At 58.6% G+C, this 24,328-nt stretch overlaps 1 protein-coding gene across 1 annotated transcript in view; it reads right to left on the bottom strand.

Annotated features, from left to right (window-relative positions):
* The window catches only part of LOC107050495 (merozoite surface antigen 2-like), a 23,152-nt gene extending 431 nt beyond the window's left edge, over window positions 1-22,721 (bottom strand). The window contains exons 1-5 of the mRNA XM_040696016.1: window positions 22,371-22,721; window positions 15,573-15,738; window positions 10,463-10,635; window positions 841-1,019; window positions 8-20 (exon numbers count right to left, since the gene is read on the bottom strand). Of these exons, the coding sequence (XP_040551950.1) occupies window positions 8-20; window positions 841-1,019; window positions 10,463-10,635; window positions 15,573-15,738; window positions 22,371-22,544 (705 nt within the window). The 5' untranslated portion in view covers window positions 22,545-22,721. The remainder of the gene's footprint in view (window positions 1-7; window positions 21-840; window positions 1,020-10,462; window positions 10,636-15,572; window positions 15,739-22,370) is intronic.
* Between the last annotated feature and the right edge of the window lie 1,607 nt (window positions 22,722-24,328).

The raw sequence follows: 24,328 nt of genomic DNA, 5'->3' as shown, positions 1-24,328 counted from the left end.
CCCCCACCCCACAGCCCCCTCTCCACCCCACAACCCCCCCACCCCCACACTCCCCATCCCCCCCATCCCCTCACCCCCCACACCCCCATATCCCAACCCCTCCACCCCACACCCCCCATTTCCCCCCATGCCCCCACCCCATATCCCCGATCGCCCCATACCCCCCATAAGCCCCCCAAACCCCACCCCACAACCCCTCCCCACGCCCCCCACCCCCCATATCCCAACCCCCCCACCCCACATCCCCCCCCACACCCCACCCCCCCCCACCCCCACCCTCCCCTCCCCCCACATCCCCTCATGCCCCCATATCCCCCTCACCCCACACCCCCTTCTCCCCCTACCTCCCCCCCCCGACCCCATATCCCCCCCACCCCCCCCAATTTCCACCCCACAGCCCCCTCTCACCCCCCACCCCCCATATCCCACACCCCCCACCTCCCACCCTCCCATATCCCACCCCCCCCACCCCACAGCCCCCCATATCCCTCTCCCCTCCCTCCACAGCCCCCCCTCACCCCACATCCCCCCCACACCCCACAACCCCCCACCCCCCCTCACCCCCACATCCCCACCCCACAGCCCCCCCCCGCCCCACAGCCCCCCCATATCCCAACCCCCCCCACCCCACCCCACCCCACACCCCCCACCTCCCCCCACACCCCCCCATCACCCCCCTAATCCCCACCCCCCCCATATCCCAACCCCCACACCCCCCACTCCCCATATCCCCACCCCCCCTCCCCCCACATCCCCTCATACCCCCCATATCCCCCTCACCCCACACCCCCCATATCCCCCCACTTCCCCCCCCCCCGACCCCATCCCCCCCCCCCCCGCCCCCCATAACGACTCACCCCACATTGGGGCGCCCCCCCCACGATGCGGAGGATCCTCTCCATGAGGAAGAAGAGGAACAGCGCTGCCAACACCACCAGCAGCTGCCACGGCTGCACACGCGTGTGCGCCTCCGCGTGCTCCTCGTGGCCCCCCTCCTCGTGCACGTGCAGCTCTAGGAACTGCCCCGCACACACGCGTGTTAACACGTGTGGGGGGTGTGGGCACGTATGGGGTCAGATGTGTGGTCATGTGTGGGAATGGGAACGTGCAGACATGTATGTGGTCATACGTGTTGTCATATGTGTGGGAATGGGCACATGCGGTCATGTATGTGGTCATACATGTGGTCATATGTGTGGAAATGGGAACATGCAGACATGTATGTGGTCATACGTGTGGTTATCTGTGTGGCTATGGGTCATGCGTGTGGTCATATGTGTGGCTATGGGTCATGCGTGTGGTCATATGTGTGGCTATGGGTCATGATGTGGTTATATGTGTGCCTATGGGTCATACGTGTGGTCATCTGTGTGGGAATGGGAACATGTGGTCATGTATGTGGTCATGCGTGTGGTCATATGTGTGGGAATGGGCACATGTGGTCATGTATGTGGTCATACGTGTGGTTATATGTGTGGTCATGGGGCATACATGTGGTCCTATGGGTGGTCGTGGGTACATGTGGTCATGTATGGGGTCAGATGTGTGGTCATATGTGTGGCTATGGGTCATACGTGTGGTTATCTGTGTGGCTGTGGGTCATACGTGTGGTCATATGTGAGGCCATAGGTGTATGTGGTCATGTATGTGGTCATACGTGTGGTCGTATGTGTGGGAATGGGCACATGTGGTCATGCATGTGGTCATACGTGTGGTTATATGTGTGGCTGTGGGTCATACGTGTGGTCATATGGGAGGCTGTGGGTCATACGTGTGGTCATATGTGTGGCTATGGGTCATACGTGTGGTTATGTGTGTGGGAATGGGCTCATGTGGTCATGCGTGTGGTCATATGTATGGTAATGGGTCATACATGTGGTCATATGTGTGGTCGTATGTGTGGCTGTAGGTCATACGTGTGGTCATATGTCTGGGAATGGTCCCATGTGGTGATGTATGTGGTCATGTGTGTGGTCATATGTGTGGCTGTGGGTCATGCGTGTGGTTATATGTGTGGCTATGGGTCATACGTGTTGTCATCTGTGTGGGAATGTGCAAATGTGGTCACGTATGCGGTCATACATGTGGTTATATGTGTGGCTGTGGGTCATACGTGTGGTCATATGTGTGGGAATGGGCAAATGTGGTCATACGTGTGGTTATATGTGTGGGAATGGGTCATACATGTGGTCATATGTGTGGAAATGGGCACATGTGGTCATGTATGTGGTCATACGTGTGGTTATATGTGTGGTCATGGGTCATACATGTGGTCATATGTGTGGAAATGGGCACATGTGGTCATGTATGTGGTCATACGTGTGGTTATATGTGTGGTCATGGGTCATACATGTGGTCATATGTGTGGGAATGGGCACATGTGGTCATGTATGTGGTCATACGTGTGGTTATATGTGTGGCTGTGGGTCATACGTGTGGTCATATGTGTGGCCATGGGTGTATGTGGCCATGTACGTGGTCATATGTGTGGTCATATGTGTGGTCGTGGGTGTGTGTGGTCATGTATGTGGTCATACGTGTGGTAATGGATCATACATGTACCCAGAACCACATGTATGACCACACAAACACCCATCACCACACCTATGACCACACGTATGACCACACCCGCACCCATGACACCACGCACGTATGACCCCAGCCGTGCCTCCCCACACGTATGACACACGCGTGTGCCCCCACCTGCGGCAGGAGGTGCAGCATGACCACCCATGACCACACGTATGACCACCCACACACCCATGACCACACATATGACCACATACATACCACACACACACCCATGAGCACATGTATGACCACATACTCACCCATGACCCCATGTATAACCTCACGTATGACCACATACTTACCCATGACCACATGTATGATCACATATGTGATCCCACACACACCCTTGACCACAGATATGACCACATATGTGACCCCACACACGTATGACGACACCCATGACCACACGTATGACCACACAGGTCACCCCACACACCCATGACCCCATGTATAACCTCACATATGACCATACATGCACCCACAACCCCACGTATGACCCCAGCCATGACCCCAGCCATGCCCCCCCCCACACGTATGACACACGCGTGTGCCCCACCTGCGGCACGAGGTGCAGCGTGACCACATCCATGACCACATACACACCCATGACCCCATGTATAACCTCACGTATGACCACACACGCACCCACGACCCCTCGTATGACCCCAGCCATGCCCCCCCCACACGTATGACACACGCGTGTGCCCCCACCTGCGGCAGGAGGTGCAGCATGACCACATCCATGACCACACACACACCCATGACCACACGTATGACCACATAGGTCACCCCACACACCCATGACCCCATGTATAACCTCACATATGACCACACGCGCACCCACGACCCTACGTATGACCCCAGCCATGCCCCCCCCCACACATATGACACACGCGTGTGCCCCCACCTGCGGCAGGAGGTGCAGCGTGACCACATCCATGACCACATACACACCCATGACCACACGTATGACCACATATATGACCTCACACACGCCCTTGACCACACATATGACCACATATATACCACACACACACCCATGAGCACATGTATGACCACATACTCACCCATGACCCCATGTATAACCTCACGTATGACCACACACTCACCCATGACCACATGTATGACCACATATATGACCACACACACACCCTTGACCACATATATGACCACATATGTGACACCACACACGTATGACGACACCCATGACCACACGTATGACCACATAGGTCACCCCACACACCCATGACCCCATGTATCACCTCACGTATGACCACACGCGCACCCACTACCCCACGTATGACCCCAGCCATGACCCCCGCCATGCCCCCCCCCACACGTATGACACACGCGTGTGCCCCCACCTGCGGCAGGAGGTGCAGCGTGACCACATCTATGACCACATACACACCCATGACCACACATATGACCACATATGTCCACACACACACCCATGACCACACGTATGACCACACATATGACCACACACATACCCATGACCACCCGTATGACCACATATATGACCTCACACACACCCATGACCACACGTATGACCACATACTCTCCCATGACCCCATGTATAACCTCACGTATGACCACACACTCACCCATGACTACATGTATGATCACATATGTGATCCCACACACACCCTTGGCCACAGATATGACCACATATGTGACGCCACACACGTATGACGACACCCATGACCACATGTATGAACACATAGGCCACACACCCATGACCCCATGTATAACCTCTCGTATGACCACACGCACCCACGACCCAAGGTATGACCCCACCCATGACCCCAGCCATGCCCCCCCCCACACGTATGACACACGCGTGTGCCCCCACCTGTGGCAGGAGGTGCAGCGTGACCACATCCATGACCACATACACACCCATGACCCCATGTATAACCTCACGTATGACCACACACGCACCCACGACCCCTCGTATGACCCCAGCCATGCCCCCCCCACACGTATGACACACGCGTGTGCCCCCACCTGCGGCAGGAGGTGCAGCATGACCACATCCATGACCACACACACACCCATGACCACACGTATGACCACATAGGTCACCCCACACACCCATGACCCCATGTATAACCTCACATATGACCACACGCGCACCCACGACCCTACGTATGACCCCAGCCATGCCCCCCCCACACGTATGACACACGCGTGTGCCCCCACCTGCGGCAGGAGGTGCAGCGTGACCACATCCATGACCACATACACACCCATGACCACCCGTATGACCACATATATGACCTCACACACACCCATGACCACACGTATGATGACATATGTCCACACACACACCCATGACCATCCGTATGACCACATATATGACCTCACACTCACCCATGACCACACGTATGACTACACACACACCGATGACCCCATGTATAACCTCACGTATGACCACAGTCACCCACTACCCCAGCCATGACCCCAGCCATGCCTCCCCCAACACGTATGACACACGCGTGTGCCCCCACCTGCGGCAGGAGGTGCAGCGTGACCACATCCATGACCACATACACACCCATGACCCCATGTATCACCTCACGTATGACCACATACATACCCATGACCACACATATGACCACATCTATGACCTCACACACACCCATGACCACATCCATGACCACATACACGCCCATGACCCCATGTATAACCTCACGTATGACCACACACGCACCCACTACCCCAGCCATGACCCCAGCCATGCCCCCCCACACATATGACACACGCGTGTGCCCCCACCTGCGGCAGGAGGTGCAGTGTGACCACATCCATGACCACATACACACCCATGACCACACGTATGACCACATATGTCCACACACACACCCATGACCACACGTATGACCACACATATGACCACACACACACCCATGACCACCCGTATGACCACATATATGACCTCACACACACCCATGACCACACGTATGACCACATACTCACCCATGACCCCATGTATAACCTCACATATGACCACATGCGCACCCACGACCCCACGTATGACCCCAGCCATGACCCCCGCCATGCCCCCCCCCCACACTATGACACACGCGTGTGCCCCCACCTGCGGCAGGAGGTGCAGCGTGACCACATCCATGACCACATACACGCCCATGACCCCATGTATAACCTCACGTATGACCACACACGCACCCACTACCCCAGCCATGACCCCAGCCATGCCCCCCCCACACATATGACACACGCGTGTGCCCCCACCTGCGGCAGGAGGTGCAGCGTGACCACATCTATGACCACATACACACCCATGACCACACATATGACCACATATGTCCACACACACACCCATGACCACACGTATGACCACACATATGACCACACACATACCCATGACCACCCGTATGACCACATATATGACCTCACACACACCCATGACCACACGTATGACCACATACTCTCCCATGACCCCATGTATAACCTCACGTATGACCACACACTCACCCATGACCACATGTATGATCACATATGTGATCCCACACACACCCTTGGCCACAGATATGACCACATATGTGACGCCACACACGTATGACGACACCCATGACCACATGTATGAACACATAGGTCACCCCACACACCCATGACCCCATGTATAACCTCTCGTATGACCACACGCACCCACGACCCAAGGTATGACCCCACCCATGACCCCAGCCATGCCCCCCCCCACACGTATGACACACGCGTGTGCCCCCACCTGTGGCAGGAGGTGCAGCGTGACCACATCCATGACCACATACACACCCATGACCCCATGTATAACCTCACGTATGACCACACACGCACCCACGACCCCTCGTATGACCCCAGCCATGCCCCCCCCACACGTATGACACACGCGTGTGCCCCCACCTGCGGCAGGAGGTGCAGCATGACCACATCCATGACCACACACACACCCATGACCACACGTATGACCACATAGGTCACCCCACACACCCATGACCCCATGTATAACCTCACATATGACCACACGCGCACCCACGACCCTACGTATGACCCCAGCCATGCCCCCCCCACACATATGACACACGCGTGTGCCCCCACCTGCGGCAGGAGGTGCAGCGTGACCACATCCATGACCACATACACACCCATGACCACACGTATGACCACATAGGTCACCCCACACACCCATGACCACACGTATGACCACATATATGACCTCACACACACCCATGACCACACGTATGACCACATACTCACCCATGACCCCATGTATAACCTCACATATGACCACATGCGCACCCACGACCCCACGTATGACCCCAGCCATGACCCCCGCCATGCCCCCCCCCACACGTATGACACACGCGTGTGCCCCCACCTGCGGCAGGAGGTGCAGTGTGACCACATCCATGTCCACACACACACCCATGACCATCCGTATGACCACATATATGACCTCACACACACCCATGACCACCCGTATGACCACACACACACCCATGACCCCATGTATAACCTCACGTATGACCACACACTCACCCACGACCCCACATTTGACCCCAGCCATGCCCCCCCCCACACGTATGACACACGCGTGTGCCCCCACCTGCAGCAGGAGGTGCAGCATGACCACATCCATGACCACATACACACCCATGACCACACGTATGACCACATAGGTCACCCCACACACCCATGACCCCATGTATAACCTCACGTATGACCACACGCGCACCCACGACCCCACGTATGACCCCAGCCATGCCCCCCCCCACACGTATGACACACGCGTGTGCCCCCACCTGCGGCAGGAGGTGCAGCGTGTCCACATCCATGACCACATACACACCCATGACCACACGTATGACCACATATATGACCTCACACACACCCATGACCACACGTATGATGACATATGACCACACACACACCTATGGCCACACATATGACCACATATATGACCTCACACACACCCATGACGACACGTATGACCACACACACACCCATGACCCCATGTATAACCTCACGTATGACCACACACGCACCCACGACCCCTCGTATGACCCCAGCCATGCCCCCCCCACACGTATGACACACGCGTGTGCCCCCACCTGCGGCAGGAGGTGCAGCATGACCACATCCATGACCACACACACACCCATGACCACACGTATGACCACATAGGTCACCCCACACACCCATGACCCCATGTATAACCTCACATATGACCACACGCGCACCCACGACCCTACGTATGACCCCAGCCATGCCCCCCCCACACATATGACACACGCGTGTGCCCCCACCTGCGGCAGGAGGTGCAGCGTGACCACATCCATGACCACATACACACCCATGACCACACGTATGACCACATAGGTCACCCCACACACCCATGACCACCCGTATGACCACATATATGACCTCACACACACCCATGACCACCCGTATGACCACACACACACCCATGACCCCATGTATAACCTCACGTATCACCACAGTCACCCACTACCCCAGCCATGACCCCAGCCATGCCCCCCCCACACGTATGACACACGCGTGTGCCCCCACCTGTGGCAGGAGGTGCAGCATGTCCACATCCATGACCACACACACACCCATGACCACACGTATGACCACATAGGTCACCCCACACACCCATGACCACCCGTATGACCACATATATGACCTCACACACACCCATGACCACCCGTATGACCACATATATGACCTCACACACACCCATGACCACACGTATGACCACACACACACCCATGACCCCATGCATAACCTCATGTATGACCACACACGCACACACGACCCCACGTATGACCCCAGCCATGACCCCCGCCATGCCCCCCCCCACACGTATGACACACGCGTGTGCCCCCACCTGCGGCAGGAGGTGCAGCATGACCACATCCACGACCACATACACACCCATGACCACACGTATGACCACATATATGACCTCACACACACCCATGACCACACGTATGACCATATATATGACCTCACACACACCCATGACCACACATATGACCACATCTATGACCTCACACACACCCATGACCACACGTATGACCACATAGGTCACCCCACACACCCATGACCCCATGTATCACCTCACGTATGACCACACGCGCACCCACGACCCCACGTATGACCCCAGCCATGACCCCCGCCATGCCCCCCCCCACACGTATGACACACGCGTGTGCCCCCACCTGCGGCAGGAGGTGCAGCATGACCACATCCATGACCACATACACACCCATGACCACACGTATGACCACATAGGTCACCCCACACACCCATGACCCCATGTATAACCTCACGTATGACCACACACTCACCCACGACCCCTCGTATGACCCCAGCCATGCCCACCCCCACACGTATGACACATGCGTGTGCCCCCACCTGCGGCAGGAGGTGCAGCGTGACCACATCCATGACCACATACACACCCATGACCACACGTATGACCACATATATGACCTCACACACACCCATGACCACCCGTATGACCACATATATGACCTCACACACACCCATGACCACACGTATGATGACATATGACCACACACACACCTATGGCCACACATATGACCACATATATGACCTCACACACACCCATGACGACACGTATGACCACACACACACCCATGACCCCATGTATAACCTCACATATGATCACACACGCACCCACGACCCCACATATGACCCCCGCCATGCCCCCCCCCACACATATGACACACGCGTGTGCCCCCACCTGCGGCAGGAGGTGCAGCATGACCACATCCATGACCACATACACACCCATGACCCCATGTATCACCTCACGTATGACCACATACACACCCCTGAACGCACATATGACCACATCTATGACCTCACACACACCCATGACCACATCCATGACCACATACACGCCCATGACCCCATGTATAACCTCACATATGACCACACACTCACCCACGACCCCACATATGAACCCAGCCATGCCCCCCCCCACACGTATGACACACGCGTGTGCCCCCACCTGCAGCAGGAGGTGCAGCATGACCACATCCATGACCACATACACACCCATGACCACACGTATGACCACATAGGTCACCCCACACACCCATGACCCCATGTATAACCTCACGTATGACCACACACTCACCCACGACCCCACGTATGACCCCAGCCATGCCCCCCCCAACACGTATGACACACGCGTGTGCCCCCACCTGCGGCACGAGGTGCAGCGTGACCACATCCATGACCACATACACACCCATGACCCCATGTATCACCTCACGTATGAGCACATACACACCCCTGAACGCACATATGACCACATCTATGACCACACACACACCCATGACCACACATATGACCACATATATGACCTCACACACACCCATGACCACACGTATGACCACACACACACCCATGACCCCATGTATAACCTCACGTATGACCACACACGCACCCACGACCCCAGCCATGACCCCTGCCATGCCCCCCCCCACACGTATGACACACGTGTGTGCCCCCACCTGCGGCAGGAGGTGCAGCGTGACCACATCCATGACCACATACACACCCATGACCACACGTATGACCACATAGGTCACCCCACACACCCATGACCACCCGTATGACCACATATATGACCTCACACACACCCATGACCACACATATGACCACATATATGACCTCACACACACCCATGACCACACGTATGACCACATAGGTCACCCCACACACCCATGACCCCATGTATAACCTCTCATATGACCACACGCGCACCCATGACCCCACGTATGACCCCAGCCATGACCCCCGCCATGCCCCCCCCCACACGTATGACACACGCGTGTGCCCCCACCTGCGGCAGGAGGTGCAGCAGCGCATCCCCGCTCAGCGCCCCGGCCCCCAGGGCCAGCAGCAGCTGCAGCAGCACCCATTGCAATGTGGGGCAGCGGCCGCACAGCAGCAGAACGGCGGCCAATGGGGCAGCGGCAGAGATGAGCAGCGTGGCCGCAACGGCCAGCAGGGAGCCTGGAATGGAGGGGGGGAGGGGTCAGAGGTCAGGGGTCAGGGGGTCAAGGGGTCAAGGGTTAAGGGACGGGGGGTCCAGGGTTGGGGGTCAGTGGCCAATGGGTAAGGGGTCACAGGTCAGGGGTTGAATGGTTGGGGGTCAGGGCCATCCCATCACCAGTAGCAACCCTACAGGGGGTCAGGGGTCAGAGGTCAAGGGTTATGGGGTCAAGGGTTGGGGTCTGGGGGTCAATGGTGGGGGGCTGGGGGTCAATGGTTGGGGGTCAGAGGTCAGGGGGTCAATGGTGGGGGGTCAGGGGTACCCCATCACCAGCAGTGAGCCTAATATGGGGGGTCCGGGGTCAGAGGTCAAGGGGTCAGGGGTCAGGGGGTCAAGGGTTGGGGGGTGGGGTCAATGTTTGGGGGTCAAGGGGTCAATGGTTTGGGGTCAGGAGGTTAATGGTTGGCGGTCAGTGGTATCCCATCACCAGTGGTGACCCTACTATGGGAGGGCAGGGGTCAAGGGGTCAAGGGTTGGGGAGGGGGGTCAATGTTTGGGGGTCAAGGGTCAAGGGTTGGGGGTCAGTAGCACCCCATCGTGAGCATTGAGCCTACTATGGGGGCCAGGGGTCAAAGATCAGAGGTCAAGGGTCAAGGGCTGGGGGTCAGTGGCATCCCATCACCAGTGGTGACCCTACTGTAGGAGGTCAGGGGTCAAGGGTCAGGGGTCAAGGGTTGGGGGGGTCAGTGGCACCCCATCAGTAGCATTGACACTACTATGGGGGTCAGGGGTCAAGGGTCAGAGGTCAAGGGGTCAAGGGTTGGGGGTCTGGAGGTCAAAGGTGGGGGGTTAGTGGCTCCCCATCACGAGCTCTGAGCCTACTATGGAGGTCAGGGGTCAAAGGTCAGGGGTCAAGGGCTGGGGAGTCAGTGGCAACCCACCGTGAGCATTGAGCCCACTATGGGGGTCAAGGGTCAATGGTCAAGGGTCTGGAGGTCAAAGGTTGGGGGTCAATGGCTCCCCATCACCAGCAGTGACACTATGGTAGTCAGGGGTCAAGGGTCAGGGGTCAGAGGGTCAAGGGTTGAGGGGTACGGGGCCAATGTTTGGGGTCAGGGGTCAAAGGTCAGGGGTCAAGGGTTGGGGGGGTCTGTGGGGCCCCATCGCGAGCATTGAGCCCACTATGGGAGGTCAGGGGTCAAAGGTCAGGGGTCTATGGGAGGGCAGAGGTCAGGGGTCAGGGGTCAAGGGTTGGGGGACGGGGGGGTCCAGGGTTGGGGGTCAGTGGCCAATGGGTAAGGGGTCAGAGGTCAGTGGGATCCCATCACCAGCAGTAACCCTACAATGTGGTCATGGGTCGAAGGTCAGGGGTCAAGGGTCAGGGGTCAAGGATTGGGGGACGGGGGTCAGTGGTTGGGGGTCAGAGGTCAGGGGGTGAATGGCTGGGGGTCAGTGGCTCCCCATCACCAGCATTGACCCTACTACGGGAGTCGGGGGTCACAGGTCAGGGGTCAAGGGTCAGGGGTTAAGGGGTCAAGGATTGGGGGACGGCGGTCAAGGGTTGGGGTCAGAGGTCAGGGGACAGGAAATCAGGGGGTCAATGGTGGGGGGTCAGGGGCGTCCCGTCACCAGCAGTGACCCTATTATTGGGGGATAAGGGGTCAGAGGTCAGGAGTCAAGAGGTCAGGGGTTGGGGTCAAGGGTTGGGGGTCAGGGGCATCCCATCACCAGTAGCAACCCTACGATTGGGGTCAGGGGTCAGAGGTCAAGGGTCAAGGGTTGGGGTCAGGGACATCCCATCACCAGCAGTAACCCTACAATGGGGCTCGGGGTCAGAGGTCAAGGGTCAGGGGTCAAGAGGTCAGGGTTGGGGTCAAGGGTTGGGGGTCAGAGGTCAGGGGGTCAAGGGTAGGGGGTCAGGGGCATCCCATCACCAGTAGCAACCCTACGATTGGGGTCAGGGGTCAGAGGTCAAGGGTCAAGGATTGGGGGATGGGGTCAGTGGTTGGGGATCAGAGGTCAAGGGTCAAGGGTTGGGTCAGGGACATCCCATCACCAGCAGTAACCCTACAACGGGGCTCGGGGTCAGAGGTCAAGGGTCAGGGGTCAAGGGGTCAATGGTTGAGGAACAGGGGTCAATGTTTGGGGGTCAGGAGGTCAAAGGTGGGGGGTCAGTGGCACCCCATCACTAGCACGAACACTACTATGGGGTCAGGGGTCAAAGGTCAGGGGTCAGGAGGTCAGGGGTTGGGGGTCAGGGGTCAATGCTTGGGGTCAGAGGTCAGGAGGCCAATGGTTGGGGGTCAGGGGCATCCCATCACCGGTAGCAACCCTACGATTGGGGTCAGGGGTCAGAGGTCAAGGGTCAAGGGTTGGGGTCAGGGACATCCCATCACCAGCAATAACCCTACAATGGGGTCGGGGTCAGAGGTCAAGGGTCAGGGGTCAAGGGGTCAATTGTTGAGGAACAGGGGTCAATGTTTGGGGTCAGGGGTCAAAGGTCAGGGGTTAAGGGGTTAAGGATTGGGGGGTGGTGGTCAAGGGTTGGGGTCAGAGGTCGGGGGTCAGAGGTCAGGGGGTGAATGGTTGGGGGTCAGGGCCATCCCATCACCGGTCGCAACCCTACGGGGGGTCAGGGGTCAGAGGTCAAGGGTTATGGGGTCAAGGGTTGGGGGATGGGGGTCAATGGTTGGGGGTCAGAGGTCAGGGGGTGAATGGCTGGGGGTCAGTGGCTCCCCATCACCAGCATTGACCCTACTACGGGAGTCGGGGGTCACAGGTCAGGGGTCAAGGGTCAAGGGTTAAGGGGTCAAGGATTGGGGGACGGCGGTCAAGGGTTGGGGTCAGAGGTCAGGGGACAGGAAATCAGGGGGTCAATGGTGGGGGGTCAGGGGCGTCCCGTCACCAGCAGTGACCCTATTATTGGGGGATAAGGGGTCAGAGGTCAGGGGTCAAGAGGTCAGGGGTTGGGGTCAAGGGTTGGGGGTCAGAGGTCAGGGGGTCAAGGGTTAGGGGTCAGGGGCATCCCATCACCAGTAGCAACCCTACGATTGGGGTCAGGGGTCAGAGGTCAAGGGTCAAGGGTTGGGGGATGGGGTCAGTGGTTGGGGGTCAGAGGTCAGGGGGTCAAGGGTTGGGGTCAGGGACATCCCATCACCAGCAGTAACCCTACAATGGGGCTCGGGGTCAGAGGTCAAGGGTCAGGGGTCAAGGGGTCAATGGTTGAGGAACAGGGGTCAATGTTTGGGGGTCAGGAGGTCAAAGGTGGGGGGTCAGTGGCACCCCATCACTAGCACGAACACTACTATGGGGTCAGGGGTCAAAGGTCAGGGGTCAGGAGGTCAGGGGTTGGGGGTCAGGGGTCAATGCTTGGGGGTCAGAGGTCAGGAGGCCAATGGTTGGGGGTCAGGGGCATCCCATCACCGGTAGCAACCCTACGATTGGGGTCAGGGGTCAGAGGTCAAGGGTCAAGGGTTGGGGTCAGGGACATCCCATCACCAGCAATAACCCTACAATGGGGTCGGGGTCAGAGGTCAAGGGTCAGGGGTCAAGGGGTCAATTGTTGAGGAACAGGGGTCAATGTTTGGGGTCAGGGGTCAAAGGTCAGGGGTTAAGGGGTTAAGGATTGGGGGGTGGTGGTCAAGGGTTGGGGTCAGAGGTCGGGGGTCAGAGGTCAGGGGGTGAATGGTAGGGGGTCAGGGGCATCCCATCACCGGTCGCAACCCTACGGGGGGTCAGGGGTCAGAGGTCAAGGGTTATGGGGTCAAGGGTTGGGGGATGGGGGTCAATGGTTGGGGGTCAGAGGTCAGGGGTCAATGGTGGGGGGTCAGGGGTACCCCATCAGCAGGACTGAGCCTACTAAGGGGGTCAGGGGTCAGAGGTCACGGGGTCAAAGGTTGTGGGTCAGGAGCACCCCATCACCAGCAGTGACCCTACAATTTGGGAGACTCCCCTGACCCCATATAACCCCCTGACCTCATATAACCCCCCCACCCCATATTCCCCCCAACCCCATATAACCCCATATGACCCCATATGACCCCATATCCCACTCCGGCCCCATATCCCCCCTGACCCCATATAACACCCCCCGACCCCATATAACCCCCCTCGACCCCATATCCCCCCCGACCCCATAAACACCCCTAACCCCATATCCTGCCCCCTGGCCCCATACAACACCCAGACCACATATCCCCCCCCGACCCCATATCCCCCCTGACCCCATATAACCCCATATGACCCATATCCCCCCCTGACCCCAAATCCCCCCCTGACCCCATATCCCGCCGTGACCTCATATAACCCCCAATGACCCCATATCCCACCCCGACCCCATATAACCACCCAACCCCATATAACCCCCAATGACCCCATATAACTCCCCCGATCCCATATAACCCCCAATGACCCCATATAACTCCCCCGATCCCATATAACCCCCAATGACCCTGTATCCCCCCCCGACCCCATATAACCAGCCAACCCCATATAACCCCCGACTCCATATACCCCCCTGACCCCATATAACTCCCCCGACCCCATATCCCCCCTGACCCCATATAACCCCCCTGACTCCATATAACCCCATATGACCCCATATCCCCCCCCGACCCCATATAACCCCATATGACCCCATATCCCCCCCCCGACCGCATATAACCACCCAACCCCATATAACCCCCCCTGACCCCATATAACCCCCCAACCCCATATAGCCCCCTGTCCCCATATCCCCCTCGACCCCATATCCCCCCCGATCCCATATACCCTCCCAACCCCATATAACCCCGCACCCTATATCCCTCCCCTGACCCCATATAACTCCCCTGACCCCATATCCCCCCCCAACCCCGTATCTCCCCTTGACCCCATATAACCCCCCCGACCCCATATGACCCCCCCCGACCCCATATGACCCCCCCGACCCCATAACCCACCCCATAGCCCCACTCACGGTGCAGGAAGCTCAGCTCCGTTCCCCCACTCTCCATAGCCGTCCCATTACCGGTCCCATTGCCGACCCCATTGATGACCCCATTGTCGGTCCCATTGACGACCCCATAGTCGACCCCGTAGGCGGTCCCATTGACGGTCCCATAGGCGGCCCCATGGCGTGATCCCTATAGGGGGGTAGAGGGGTTATATGGGGTTGGGGGGGGGGGGGGTATATGGGGTCGTGGGGTTATATGGGGTCAAGGGGGTTACATGGGGTCGAGGAGGGATATGGGGTCGAGGAGGGATATGGGGTCATATGGGGTCATATGGGGTTATATGGGGTTGAGGGGGATATGGGGTCGGGGGGGTTATTTGGGGTCAGGGGGGTTATATGGGGTTGGGTGGTTATATGGGGTCGGGGGGGGATACGGGGTCATATGGGGTTATATGGGGTGAGGGGGGTTATATTGGGTCAGGGGGATATGGGGTCGGGGGGGTTATATGGATTCAGGGGGGGTGGGGTGGCATATGGGGTCGGGGGGTTATATGGGGTCGGGGGGGGATATGAGGTCATTGGGAGTTATATGGGGTCAGGGGGGATAGGGGGTCATATGGGGTTATATGGGGTCAGGGGGGTTATGTGGGGTCAGGAGGGATATGGGGTCAGGGGGGGTTATATGGTTTCAGGGGGTTGGGGGGGGATATGGGGTCGGGGGGTTATATGGGGTCGAGGAGGGATATGGGGTCGAGGAGGGATATGGGGTCATGTGGGGTCATATGGGGTTATATGGGGTTGAGGGGGATGTGGGGTCGGGGGGTTTATTTGGGGTCAGAGGGGAATATGGGGTCAGGGGAGTTATATGGTGTTGGGTGGTTATATGGGGTCGGGGGGGGATATGGGGTCATATGGGGTCATATGGGGTTATATGGGGTTGAGGGGGATATGGGGTCGGGGGGGTTATTTGGGGTCAGGGGGGTTATATGGGGTTGGGTGGTTATATGGGGTCGGGGGGGGATACGGGGTCATTGGGGGTTATATGGGGTCAGGGGGGGATACGGGGTCATATGGGGTTATATGGGGTGAGGAGGGTTATATGGGGTCAGGGTGATATGGGGTCGGGGGGGTTATATGGTGTCAGGGGGGGTGAGGGGGATATGGGGTCGGCGGGTTATATTGGGTCGAGGGTCTATGGGGTCATATGGGGTCATATGGGGTCATAGGGGGTTATATGGGATCGGGGGAGTTATATCAGGTCAGGGGGGTTATATGGGGTTGGGTGTTTATATGGGTCGGGGTGGGATATGGGGTCATATGGGGTTATATGGGGTCAGGGCGGGATATGGGGTTGGGGGTGTTATTTGGGGTTAGGGGGTTATATCGGGTCAGGGGCGTTATATGGGGTTGGGTGGTTATATGGGGTCGGGGGGGGATACGGGGTCATTGGGGGTTATATGGGGTCAGGGGGGTTATATGGGGTCAGGGGGGATATGGGGTCGGGGGGGTTATATGGTTTCAGGGGAGGTGGGGGGGGATATGGGGTCGGGGGGTTATATGGGGTCGGACGGGTTATATGGGGTCGGGGGGGATATGAGGTCATATGGGGTCATATGGGGTTATATGGGATCGGGGGAGTTATATCAGGTCAGGGGGGTTATATGGGGTTGGGTGGTTATATGGGTCGGGGTGGGATATGGGGTCATATGGGGTTATATGGGGTCAGGGCGGGATATGGGGTTGGGGGTGTTATTTGGGGTTAGGGGGTTATATCGGGTCAGGGGGGTTATATGGGGTTGGGTGGTTATATGGGGTCGGGGGGGATATGGGGTCATATGGGCTTATATGGATTCAGGGGGGTTATATGGGGTCAGGGGGGATATGGGGTCGGGGGGGTTATATGGTTTCAGGGGAGGTGGGGGGGGATATGGGGTCGGGGGGTTATATGGGGTCGGAGGGGTTATATGGGGTCGGGGGGGATATGAGGTCATATGGGGTCATGTGGGGTTATGTGGGGTTGAGGGGGATATGGGGTCGGGGGAGTTATATGGGGTCAGGGGGGTATATGGAGTCAGGGGGGTTATATGGGGTTGGCTGGTTATATGGGGTCGGGGGGGGATATGGGGTCATTGGGGGTTATATGGGGTCGGGGGGGGATATGGGGTCATTGGGGGTTATATGAGGTCAGGGCGGGATATGGGGTCAGGGGGGGATTTGGGGTCAGGGGGGGATATGGGGTCATATGGGGTTATATGGGTTCAGGGGGGATATGGGGTCGGAGGGGTTATATGGTTTCAGGGGTGGTGGGGGGGATATGGAGTCGGGGGGAGATATGGGGTCGGGGGGGTTATATGGGGTCAGGGGGGGATATGGGGTCTGAGCAGTTTATAACGGATCGAGGGGGGGAAATGGGAGTAGGGCATTATATGGGGTCGGGGGGGATATGGGGTCGGGGGGTTATATGGGCTGGGGGAGGATATGGGATCAGTGGGGGATATGGGGTCAGGAAGAGTTATATGGGGTCAGGGGGGTTATATGGGGGTTATATGGGGCGATGTGGAATGGGATATGAGGTGGGATGTGGGGATGTGGGGTGGGATATGGGGTGGCATATGGGGTTGCGGGGTGCCATAGGGATGGATCCATAGGGCCCCATAGGGACCCTCAGGGGTGCCATAAGGACCCATAGGGTGATATAGGGACCCATAGGGTGCTATAGGGCTCCATAGGATTGCCATAGTGACCCATAGGGCGCCATAGGGATTCATAGGGTGCATAGGGCCCCATTAGAACCCATAGGGTTGCCATAGTGACCCATTGGGTGCCATAGGGACCCATAAGGTGCCACAGGGCCCTGTAGGGCGCCATAGGGCCCCATAAGTCACCACAGTCCACCTTAGGGTGCCATAAGGATCCATAGGGCCCCATAGGGCCCCATAAGCCACCTCCTTCCACCTTTGGGTGCCATAAGGATCCATAGGGTGCCATAGGGACACATAGGGTGCCATAGGGCCCCATAGGGTGCCATAAGGATCCATAGGGTGCCATAGGGTGCCATAAGGATCCATAGGGTGCCATAGGGCCCCATAGGGTGCCCTAAGGATCCATAGGGTGCCATAAGGATCCATAGGGTGCCAAAGGGCCTCATAGGGTGCCATAGGGCCCCATAAGCCACCTCCTTCCACCTTTGGGTGCCATAAGGATCCATAGGGTGCCATAGGGCCCCATAGGGTGCCATAAGGATCCATAGGGTGCCATAGGGCCCCATAGGGTGCCATAAGGATCCATAGGGTGCCATAAGGATCCATAAGGTGCCATAGGGTGCCATAAGGATCCATAGGGTGCCATAGGGCCCCACAGGGTGCCATAAGGATCCATAGGGACCCATAGGGTGCCATAAGGATCCATAGGGTGCCATAAGGATCCATTGGGTCCCATAGGGCCCCATAAGGCACCTCATTCCACCTTTGGGTGCCATAAGGATCCATGGGGTGCCATAGGGACACATAGGGTACCATAAGGATCCATAGGGTGCCATAGGACCCCATAAGCCACCTCCTTCCACCTTTGGGTGCCATAAGGATCCATAAGGATCCATAGGGTGCCATAGGGCCCCATAGGGCACCATAGGGCCCCATAAGGTGCCTCCTTGCACCTTTGGGTGCTATAGGGCCACATAGGGTGCCAAAAGGATCCATTGGGTCCCATAGGGCCCCATAAGCTGCCTCATTCCACCTTTGAGTGCCATAAGGATCCATGGGGTGCCATAGGGTGCCATAAGGATCCATAGGGTGCCATAGGGCCCCACAGGGTGCCATAAGGATCCATAGGGACCCATAGGGTGCCATAAGGATCCATAGGGTGCCATAAGGATCCATTGGGTCCCATAGGGCCCCATAAGGCACCTCATTCCACCTTTGGGTGCCATAAGGATCCATGGGGTGCCATAGGGACACATAGGGTACCATAAGGATCCATAGGGTGCCATAGGGCCCCATAGGGTGCCATAGGACCCCATAAGCCACCTCCTTCCACCTTTGGGTGCCATAACGATCCATAGGGTGCCATAGGGCCCCATAGGGCACCATAGGGCCCCATAAGGCGCCTCCTTGCACCTTTGGGTGCCATAAGGATCCATAGGATCCCATAGGGCCCCATAAGCTGCCTCCTTGCACCTTTGGGTGCCATAAGGATCCATAAGGATCCATAGGGTGCCATAGGGACACATAGGGTGCCATAAGGATCCATAGGGTGCCATAGGGTGCCCCATAGGGCACCATAGGGCCCCATAAGCCACCTCCTTCCACTTTGGGTGCCATAGGGCCCCATAGGGCCCCATAGGGTGCCATAGGGCCCCATAAGGCACCTCCTTCCACCTTTGGGTGCTATAGGGCCACATAGGGTGCCAAAAGGATCCATTGGGTCCCATAGGGCCCCATAAGGCACCTCATTCCACCTTTGGGTGCCATAAGGATCCATGGGGTGCCATAGGGACCCATAGCGTGCCATAAGGATCCATAGGAACCCATAGGGCCCCATAAGGCACCTCCTTCCACCTTTGGGTGCCATAGGGCCCCATAGGGTGCCATAAGGATCCTTAGGGACCCATAGGGAGCCATAAGCCACCTCATTCCACCTTTGGGTGCCATAAGGATCCATAGGGTCCCATAAGGCCCCATAAGGCACCTCATTCCACCTTTGGGTGCCATAAGGATCCATAGGGACCCATAGTGACCCATAGGGTGCCATAGGGCCCCATAAGGCGCCTCCTTCCACCTTTGGGTGCCATAAGGATCCATAGGGACCCATAGTGACCCATAGGGCACCATAGGGCCCCATAAGGCACCGCCTTCCACCTTTGGGTGCCATAAGGATCCATACATATCCATAGGGTGCCATAGGGCCTCATAGGGCGCCATAGGGCCCCATAAGCCACCTCATTCCACCTTTGGGTGCCATAATGATCCATAGGGTGCCGTAGGGCCCCATAGGGTGCCATAAGGATCCATAGGGCGCCATAGGGCCCCATAAGCCGCCTCATTCCACCTTTGGGTGCCATAGGGATCCATAGAGTGCCATAGGGCCCCATAAGGTGCCTCCTTCCACCTTTGGGTGCCATAAGGATCCATAGGGTCCCATAAGGCCCCGTAAGGCACCTCATTCCACCTTTGGGTGCCATAAGGACCCCATAGGGCCCCATAGGGTGCCATAAGGATCCATAGGGTGCCATAGGGCCTCGTAGGGTCCCATAGAGCCCCATAAGCCACCTCCTTCCACCTTTGGGTGCTATAGGGCCACATAGGGTGCCAAAAGGATCCATAGGGCGCCATAGGGCGCCATAAGCCGCCTCATTCCACCTTTGGGTGCCATAGGGCCCCATAGGGTGCCATAAGGATCCATAGGGCCCCATAGGGTGCCATAGGGCCCCATAGGGCACCATAGGGCCCCATAAGCCGCCTCCTTGCACCTTTGGGTGCCATAAGGATCCATACATATCCATAGGGTGCCATAGGGCCCCATAGGGTGTCATAGGGCCCCATAAGGCACCTCCTTCCACCTTTGGGTGCCATAGGGCCCCATAGGGTGCCATAATGATCCATAGGGTGCCGTAGGGCCCCATAGGGTGCCATAGGGCCCCATAGGGTGCCATAAGGATCCATAGGGCCCCATAGGGCGCCATAGGGCCCCATAAGCCGCCTCCTTGCACCTTTGGGTGCCATAAGGACCCATAGGGTGCCATAAGGATCCATAGGGTGCCATAGGGCCCCATAGGGTGCCATAAGGATCCATAGGGCCCCATAGGGTGCCATAGGGCCACATAGAGCGCCATAGGGCCCCATAAGCCACCTCCTTCCACCTTTGGGTGCCATAAGGATCCATAGGGTGCCATAGGGCCCCATAGGGCACCACAGTCCACCTTTGGGTGCCATAAGGATCCATAGGGCCCCATAGGGCCCCATAAGCCACCTCCTTGCACCTTTGGGTGCCATAAGGATCCATACATATCCATAGGGTGCCATAGGGCCCCATAGGGTGCCATAGGGCCCCATAAGGCACCTCCTTGCACCTTTGGGTGCCATAAGGATCCATAGGATCCCATAGGGCCCCATAAGGCACCTCATTCCACCTTTGAGTGCCATAAGGATCCATAGGGTCCCATAAGGCCCCATAAGGCACCTCATTCCACCTTTGGGTGCCATAAGGACCCCATAGGGCGCCATAGGGTGCCATAAGGATCCATAGGGTGCCATAGGGCCTCATAGGGTCCCATAGGGCCCCATAAGCCACCTCCTTCCACCTTTGGGTGCTATAGGGCCACATAGGGTGCCAAAAGGATCCATAGGGCCCCATAGGGTGCCATAGGGCCCCATAAGCCGCCTCATTCCAACCTTTGGGTGCCATAAGGACCCATAGGGTGCCATAAGGATCCATAGGGTGCCATAGGGCCCCATAGGGTGCCATAAGGATCCATAGGGCCCCATAGGGTGCCATAGGGCCCCATAGAGCGCCATAGGGCCCCATAGGGTGCCATAGGGCCCCATAGAGCGCCATAGGGCCCCATAAGCCACCTCATTCCAACCTTTGGGTGCCATAAGGACCCATAGGGTGCCATAATGATCCATAGGGTGCCATAGGGCCCCATAGGGCACCATAGGGCCCCATAAGCTGCCTCCTTGCACCTTTGGGTGCCATAAGGAAGCCAGCCTCTCCTCTCCTCGCCTCTCCTCTCCTCACCTCTTCCCGGCACAGCCGGACTTTACCCCCGTTCCCCATATCACCCCCCTTCCCCCCCCCCCCCCCCGTTCTCCGCACGGCGCTCACCTCTCCGCACGGCACATCCCGGCCGTGCGCCCGGCACCCAGCAGTCCCCACATGGCCGCGGGCGCTGCCTTCGCCTCCCGACGCCACCGCCGTCGCCGCCGCCGTCGCCGCCGCCGGCGCCCATCCGGCGCTCAGCGCCGCCGCCAACGCCGCCGCCAACATCAGCCCTCCCATGGCTGCCGTGCGGGAGGAGGGAAGGGGGGGAGAGGGGTTGGGAGACGGCCCCCAAAGGCCACCCTAAATAAGGAGGGGGGGGGGGGGACGACACACCCCGGATGGCACCCCAAGGACGGCGGAGGGGACACCCCGAAGTGTTGGCCCCGGATGGCTGCACGGCTGCCGGGAGGGGCGCGTGGGGCTGTAAAAGCACCCCTGGGTGCCCCGGCGCTGATTGGCTGCAGATTGCGTCGGGTTAACCATTCTCAGGGTACGCCCCGCCGGGAATGGGAGCACCCATGGGTGCTGGGAGCCCCCCCAGGGGGTCACTCAGACCATATGGGGGCTGCGAGAGCACCCTTGGGTGCCATTGGGGCCCCCATGGGCCCATAGGGGTCGCAATAAGGCGTGGGCCTTATAAGCGCAGGCAGCACCCATGGGTGCTCAACCTATGGGGAATGGGAGCACCCATGGGTGCTGGGAGCCCCCCCAGGGGGTCACTCAGACCATATGGGGGCTGCGAGAGCACCCTTGGGTGCCACTGTGCCCCCCATGGGCCCACAGGGGTCACAGTCAGCTCTGGGCCTTATAAGTGCAGGCAGCACCCATGGGTGCTTATCTTATAGGGAATGGGAGCACCCATGGGTGCTGGGAGCCCCCCCAGGGGGTCACTCAGACCCTGTGGGGGCTGCGAGAGCACCCTTGGGTGCCACTGGGGCCCCCATGGGCCCACAGGGGTTGCAATAAGGTGTGGGCCTTATAAGCGCAGGCAGCACCCATGGGTGCTCCTCCTATGGGGAATAGGAGCACCCATGGGTGCTGGGAGCCCCCCCAGGGGGTCACTCAGACCCTGTGGGAGCTGGGAGAGCACCCTTGGGTGCCACTGGGGCCCCCATGGGCCCACAGGGGTCACAGTCAGCTCTGGGCCTTATAAGCGCAGGCAGCACCCATGGGTGCTCCTCCTATGGGGAATAGGAGCACCCATGGGTGCTGGGAGCCCCCCCATAGGGTGATGCTGTCTCTATGGGGGCTGGGAGAGCACCCTTGGGTGACACTGTGCCCCCTAAGGGCCCACAAGGGTCACAGTCAGCTCTGGGCCTTATAAGCGCAGGCAGCACCCATGGGTGCTCATCCTATGGGGAATGGGAGCACCCATGGGTGCTGGGAGCCCCCCCAGGGGGTCACTCAGACCCTGTAGGGGCTGGGAGAGGACCCTTGGGTGCCATTGGGGCTCCCATGGGCCCACAAGGGTCATAGTCTCCATAGGGCCGTGGGCATAGGGAGCACCCATGGGTGCCAGGATCAACCATGGGGGACAGGAGCACCCATGGGTGCTGGGAGCCCCCCCAGGGGGTCACTCAGACCCTGTGGGGGCTGGGAGAGCACCCTTGGGTGACACTGTGCCCCCCATGGGCCCACAAGGGTCACACTCTCTGGTTTAGGCCATAGGGATGGGAGCAGATAGCACCCATGGGTGCTGGGATGACTGTACCGTGCTGGGAGCACCCATGGGTGCTGGGAGCCCCCCCAGGGGGTCACTCAGACCCTATGGGGGCTGCGAGAGCACCCTTGGGTGCCATTGGGGCCCCATGGGCCCACAAGGGTCATAGTCTGCATAAGGCCCAGAGCATAGGGAGCACCCATGGGTGCCAGGATCAACCATGGGGGACAGGAGCACCCATGGGTGCTGGGAGCCCCCTCCCCATAGGGTGTCAGTGCCCCTATAGGTGCTGGGATCCCCCCCCACCCCCCCATGGGTGACACCGCCCCTCTCACAGCCCCACAAGTGGCACATCCAGGTG

This window comes from Gallus gallus, chromosome 2 (assembly GCF_016699485.2).
Source record: "Gallus gallus isolate bGalGal1 chromosome 2, bGalGal1.mat.broiler.GRCg7b, whole genome shotgun sequence".
In the NCBI taxonomy this organism is placed as follows: Eukaryota; Metazoa; Chordata; class Aves; order Galliformes; family Phasianidae; genus Gallus; species Gallus gallus.
This window is presented reverse-complemented; position numbering and strand designations above follow the sequence as displayed.